This window comes from Mandrillus leucophaeus, unplaced genomic scaffold (assembly GCF_000951045.1).
Source record: "Mandrillus leucophaeus isolate KB7577 unplaced genomic scaffold, Mleu.le_1.0 Scaffold162, whole genome shotgun sequence".
Taxonomy (NCBI): domain Eukaryota; kingdom Metazoa; phylum Chordata; class Mammalia; order Primates; family Cercopithecidae; genus Mandrillus; species Mandrillus leucophaeus.
Genome location: NW_012101610.1, coordinates 86,615 through 93,493, shown reverse-complemented (window position 1 = coordinate 93,493; position 6,879 = coordinate 86,615). Strand labels below are relative to the sequence as shown.

The 6,879-nt window shown below is 45.2% G+C and overlaps 1 protein-coding gene across 1 annotated transcript in view; it reads right to left on the bottom strand.

The window, feature by feature from the left end:
• The window catches only part of CRYM (crystallin, mu), a 20,266-nt gene extending 14,245 nt beyond the window's left edge, over positions 1-6,021 (bottom strand). Inside the window, exons 1-4 of the mRNA XM_011976039.1 lie at positions 5,916-6,021; positions 5,140-5,392; positions 4,489-4,642; positions 2,596-2,658 (exon numbers count right to left, since the gene is read on the bottom strand). Of these exons, the coding sequence (XP_011831429.1) occupies positions 2,596-2,658; positions 4,489-4,642; positions 5,140-5,309 (387 nt within the window). The 5' untranslated portion in view covers positions 5,310-5,392; positions 5,916-6,021. The remainder of the gene's footprint in view (positions 1-2,595; positions 2,659-4,488; positions 4,643-5,139; positions 5,393-5,915) is intronic.
• Between the last annotated feature and the right edge of the window lie 858 nt (positions 6,022-6,879).

Here is a 6,879-nt window from a genome sequence, read left to right as displayed (position 1 = left end):
CTGGGATTACAGGCGTGAGCCACTGCACCCAGCCTGTTGGTGTGATCTTTGGACTATATCTTGTCTCCCCCACTGGACCCTGTACTACATGAGGGCAGGTATTGTATCTGGTTTTGCTTACTCCATGCTGAGCATAGAACCTTGCACTTGGTGGACACTCAAATATTTGTTGAATAAATGCATGTCAATGCTAAACCCTGATACATACTGTCACCTTGAGAAAACATATCAGTCTTCAATGAAGCTTATGTGAGACCCAAGCACAAAAAATGTATTATGTTCATCAGACCCTAGAGCTCCCTATACTTATTCTCCCCCACAAAAGCCCTAAATAAAAGAGAAATGGTGGACAAGATTCAAGGCAACAAGTAAAATAGACCCTTTGTTCCTTATTGAAAGTGTTCATCTGAGCCCCTGGAAATAAAGCTGTGAAGTTTCAGCCTAAACTTTGAAGTGTCTAAACTTTGAAGTGTCAACCCGAGGCTTCCTGATTCTTCTGGGAGCACAGATTTTTATTAATGCAACAAAGCAGTGTTATTGCAGGCTGGGTCTACCAAAAGTGTGGTTTCCAGACCTGGTTGATCCTTACACTCTGTGTTTTGATTCAGTAGGCATGGGAATTTGAGTTTTTAAAAACTTCCCTAGCTAATGCTGCTGCATAGCTTGCTTATGTTGGAGACTTCTCATCTGGGCCAAGACCATGTGGCCTCAAAAGAACCCACAGGCATCTGGTTGTATGACTTCAGGAAACCCAAGTTTCTATTCTTCGCTGCATAAAATGAAGCCATTAATACTTTCCCTGCCTTCCTCACAGAAACTCATAGTCCAGACAAAGGGCTGGAAATGATTCTGAAAAAGACTAAAGCTCTTTATAAATGACAGGCAGTAATACGAGATTCATTCTGTTCCCAACCAGCAAACATAGCAAGGAGTCCTTGATTACTTGAGTCAAGTCTGGATATAACTAAAAACCAGTTCATTGAGGTGGGTGCTGTTGGTCTACTCCCTTCGTATACAATTACCAGATTAATCCTCCCATTCTTCCCCCCACCCCTCCAGCAGGTACCTAGAAAACTTTGAGATACAACCCGAATACCTGGTCTTTGCTGCTACACCTTTCCCTGGGTTACCATGTTCCCTTTATAATAACTTAGGAAAACCAGTGTCCCAAGACCTTGTACTTCCACATTTAACGTGAAAGACTCCAGATTCCAATCGTTCCCACAAACACCCTGTTTTCTAAGCCTGATCCTCTTAACTCTAACTTCTAAAAATGCTGTTTTTCTTATAGGATGACTTGACATTGCTCGGGAGCATCATCACCCCCATTGCTTACCATTCCCTCTGCCCGGAGCGCCCCTCCGCGTTTCCACATGGTTCACTAACTCACTGCTTTCAGCTTTGACTCAAATGTCACCATCTCAGCGAGGTCTTTCTTGGATAATGTAAAATGTGACACCTTCTCCCATACTCTCACTTCTGCTTTATCTTCATCTTTCTAACATGTTATGTGACTTTTTGGGTTGTTGTTAGTTTTATTTTTTAGCAAATTCTAAGCACACTATTAATCATTTATTAATATGTGCTAATTATTTAATTACATATTATTTATTACTATTTAACACATTATTAAACTCAAAAGGTTTTTTTGTTGTTGTTTGTTTTGTTTTGTTTTTTAAGACAGAGACTCACTCTGTTGCCCAGGCTAGAGTGCAGTGGCTCGATCTCGGCTCACTGCAACCTCCATCTCCTGAGTTCAAACGATTCTCCTGCCTCAGCCTCCCGGGTAGCTGGGATTACAAGCACCCACCACCAAGACCAGATAATTTTTGTGTTTTCATGAGAGATGAGGTTTCACCATGTTGACCAGGCTGGTCTCCAACTCCTGACCTCAAGTGATACTCCTGCCTCAGCCTCCCAAAGTGTTGGGATTACAGGCATGAGCCACTGAACCCGGCCTGTGTATCCCTTTTTATTGGTATTGTCTACCTCCCCTATGCGTGCCCCTCTGTTTTGCTCACTGCCATTTCCCTAACATTTAGAACAGTGCCTGACACAGGATAGGAACTCACTCAATACTTGTCGAATGAATACGCGGATCTGGCTTGGCTCTGTTCAGTTCACTCTGCCTCTTGTGTAGTACTAGCTTTGGTCTATGGGACAATCATACTGTCTTACCAGGGGCAATGTGGTACAGGGACAAAAAGCCAGTCCTGGAAGCCAGAGAGGTCAGGTATTAAATTCTTACTCTAGCACTTGTGAGCTGTGTGATCCTGGGCAATTCACAGAACCTCTCTGAGCCATATTCCTTGACCTGGAAGGTGGAGAGAATTTCTCATTTCTATTCTTCAAGACTGATGGGAAGATTGAGAATTATGCACGTATGGTACTTGGAATCTGGTCATGCACATTAAATGGTAGCTAATAATTTCATGAATTACTGTGCTCACCTGATATATCTGACATCTGGAGTTCCAGCTATGTCCAACAGGAAACCAAAATAAGTTCCCCACTTCTCCTTTAGCCTCTCAAGATTGAGATACCAGACCCCACCCAACAGCTCACCTTCATAGTACAGCCAGCCATTCATCTTACCTTGGTGGCAATGGCAGAAACCGCAGCTGTTCTCTTTGCAGTTATGACATTTCCATCCATGACCTTGGAGGAAAGGAGAGACAGTGAGCAAGGGGCACCCCTGTCCACTACTTAAATTAGAAAAAACAGTTCTAAAATATTAGCCTAGGAAGTTTTATAGCATCCTACAAACAGCATGGGTTTCGTGTCAGCCCTGGATCCGATTCCTCCACTTAAGAGATATGCAACTTTGAACAAACACTTTAATCTTTAAGCACTGGTTTCCTCACCTGTAAAAACAAAGATAATGCCAGCCATTCAGAGGGTTATTGTGAGGATTAAATGCACTGGCTTATCTGGAAACATCTAGCACATGCTGAGCCCTCAAGAACTATCATTTTCTTTTCTTGCCCTAGGATTCTCAAAACACCAAATTAAGAAGGAACTGGAGAGAGAAGGTTGCCGTTTGACATTTGGACAAGGGTCATGAAACTCTTAGTGGCTCTCTGTTCCTGCTGTACATGTGGAAAGCTTCGTGAAGATGCTCAGATACCACCCTTAGATTAACCCAGTCTGTATCTCTTCTAGGAGTCAGACCCAGACAGCCCAGGTGATTCTGATACACAGCGAAAGTTGAAAATTATGCCTTGCTAGTAACAGCCACCCTCTGCACCCTTCTCTGTTTATAAGTTATTCATCTCAGCTGACCACCAAAAAATAGGCATCATCAACCTCATTTTACAGATGAGGAAGTGAATCACCAAGTTACTGAACAGATTCAGCTGTCATCTAGTTTCAAAGCCTCAGGTTCTACCCCCCTGGGGAACTGCTGTTGGCAGGTATATGAATGCCGTCTCCATTGGATGAGTTGGGAAGAGCTAGATATTCTCAAAGGAGTGTTGAACAGCCAGATTCTTTGGCAATCCAGAAATTCAGGGGAAAAGGAAAGACGTTGTAAGACCCAGCTTGGAGTGCACAGACCATAAGAGTTAACTATCAGACCTAGGATTGATTCTTGAGTCTTTCACTAACCAGCTATGTGACCTCAAGCAAAGTGACTATACTAACCTGAGCCTCGAGGACCTCAACAGAAATTGAGGGGAAGGAGAGTTAATAAAAACACCCATAGAGGAATTTCTCAGAATTGAATGTGATCAGTGTCTCCTTCTTGACACATAAGTGCCCAATATATGGCAGTTAAAATGGCAGTGGTCTTAGGAGAGTCTGGACCTATGGACCATTGACTTAGACTGAGCAGCTCTGAAGTCCAGCCATGCTAATTGTTGGTTACATAGACCTCAGTAAGTTGAACATGGTTGTTCTGACTCAGTTTCCTCATCTATAAAGTGGAAGTAATCATATTACCCATCTCATAGAATGGCTTTAAGAGGATTCACAAATGTGAAATGTTTAGAACAGTGCCTGACACTTTAAAAAAGTACTCCATAAACGAGAGCTACTGCTACCTTTTGATACTATGATTAGATACTAAAACAGGTCACACCGTATACCGCTCTGAAAAGGCTTGCAAGGATTACAGAACACCCCCTTCTTTTCCATGTCGACAAGGATTCAGTAAGTAAATCTTCCCTTGGCTAATGGGTTCCTTCAAGCTGTGTATTTGGGGTAACTGAGTATAGGACAAGGACATATGCAAGAATGACAAGATTATTATTTCCACACTGTCACATGCTTGAGGCAGCAGTGGGCGCTGGTGCTGTGTTATGCATCTTCAGGCAGTCCTAGAAATAGATACATGAACACAGATAACCTTCACTGTTGCTGGTATCCAGTCACTTGCAGAGGGACACATGTAGTCACAATCAAGACTCCCCCTGCTTGTGGAGAACTCACTTTTGAACTTAAATCTGGGCCCAGGGGCCCCATTCCACCCCGGGACAGGAAGTTGCTCACCGCCAGCAGGGTGCCATTGCTGGGCTCAAAGAGTAGCACAGTAGCTTGGTGGGAGGGGACGACCGAGGTGATGCCGCGGTCCTCGTAGAAGGTGACCAACTTGGTGGTCAGCGCATCCTCTGCAGCACTGTAGGCGGGCATGACCCCCAGGTAGCTACAAGGAGAGAGGGAGCAGCTTCAGCCCGTTTCCATCAATGCTGGGGTCTCTTAGAAAGTACCCATATACCCTCCTTTCTCTTTCCTTCGTCACGGCCCCACTGGCCCTCTCCCAGCCCCCGCATCCCTCTGCCCTTCCCTTAGACACTATGCATAATATGTTCAGAAGTCTGACTCCGGATCAGAAAACCATTCCAGCTCTGCCACTTAGTAGCTGTGTAAGCCTAGGTAAGTCACTTAACCTCTCTGAGTCTCAGTTTTCCATCAATAAAACGGTGGCATCAATATCTCCCCAGGTGGAGAGCGCGCTGAAATAAACAAGGTAACACCCGTAAAGCTCCCACTTAGCACACCGGGTAGCGCCTATTAAAAGTGGCAGCTGTTAGCAACAATTAGTCAAGCTGTCTCTTCCGTTCTTCCACCGCTCCTCTTCCTGGTGCTCCTCTTCCCCCTTTCCAGTTTCTCCTGCCCCTGGCCCCGATCCTCCTCACTCACCCCCTATGCTTGGTCACCGGCACCACGGTGCGCACGGGCTGCATGACCCCTCCTTCGGGACCGCTGGAGAAGTTGGCCAGGGCCGTCTCTAGAGGCGGAATGAGGAGGCTGGAGCTGCGGAGGTGTTCCTCCACCTCGGCCGCGCTCAGGAACGCTGGTACGCGGTTCATCTCGCCACCTGCCTTCTAACCTCAGTCTCCGCACCGCGATCCACGTACCCTCGGCTGTGCCCTATATGAGCGCGCCCGCTGCGCTGCGGAGCCGCCTGCTGGTCACAGCCCAGCCTCCGGGGGCGGAGCAACCCCACCCCGCCCCGCCAGCTCTCTCCTCCCCCTTCACCCACCTCGACCCCTAAGGGTGGGCGAGATGGGTCCCTTCCAGCGACAGATTCCCCAAGATGGGCATCGAGGTGGCGTGCTGGGAGTCAATATTGTTCAGTCCACTTTCTCAGTTCTTATAATCAGCTGTAGCCACATTCCTTGACTTTTGCATCCTACCTAACCCCTGCCCATTAACTCGCTTTCTGCTGCTGTCTAGGTCACCGTACCTGGGAAAGAATGGACAGGGAAAACGGTAATGGGGCTCCTTTATTTCTTAAATTACTGCCTACTGCTAGGAGATAAAAGGAGACGGAGGCTTATTTAATTTTTTTTTTTTTTCCCTTTTAATTCTGTCCCCATCTGGAGTCTCTTATCCTAGTCTTCCACCCACCTGTACCCCCAGATGTCTGGTCTTTGATTGCTAAGAATGCACAATTTTCTCACGGGCTAACCAACCTAACAAACCTTCACCTTTAAAGGGGGAAGTTTGCAGAGCAGGGTGTAATCGTTTCCATCTCACGAAAAGCCAAATTGCAGGATCTTTTCTTCAAGGAGTTTTTACCTGAGATGGGGAAATAAAATTCGAAACAAATGATGTAAAGCTTAAGGCAATAAATCCAAGCCATCAAATCAGTAATAGGAAAAGTAAGTTAATTCAAAGAAAAGAGAGATTATTTTGACCTGGAGTGGTTAGATAAGGGCTTCATGAAAGAGTGAGGGCGAAACGAAGGTCTGAAATAATAATAGTGATGACAACAATGGTAACATCAGGTTATTGATCTTTACTATGTACCAGATACTGCACCATGCACTTTATGTATCTTATCTCATTTAATTATACAACAACCTCTAAGGTAGGGGGGTGTTGTTATTAGTTTTACTGTCCATTGGAGGCTCTGAGAAGGGAAGAAATTTAGTTCAAGATCATCCACCAAGTCAGCAGAGGAGTTGGCTTTGCCCCTTGGTTGGATTTCAGAATTATATTCCTAATCATTAAGCTACTTTGGCAGAAAGAGAGGAAGAGGGTATTACGGGCCAAATAAAGCCCTGGGGTGTAAGGCAAGTTGAAAAACTCTGGGAACAGTGAGTTGCCAGACGTGTTAGGCTGGAATAAGTTACTGAGGTCTAGGAGGATCAGGAGATAAAACTGAGAACAATGCTTGGAGTCAAGCAGCTAAGAATGGTGATTCCTAGGAAAGAAATCACATGCTTCAAGAGAATAAGCATTTAGAAAGATGGATCTTCTGCCAACGCATAGGATGGAACAGATGAGTGACAGCAGAGCCTGGGAGACAGGTCAAGAAGCAGGACTGCTTAAGTTGTGCTTTGTGGTATTTTGGTTGGAAGCTACACAGAACATTTTGTAGGAAATGGTCACATCATGATAAAAGACAGTGGATGAGTAAGTGTCAAAATCAGT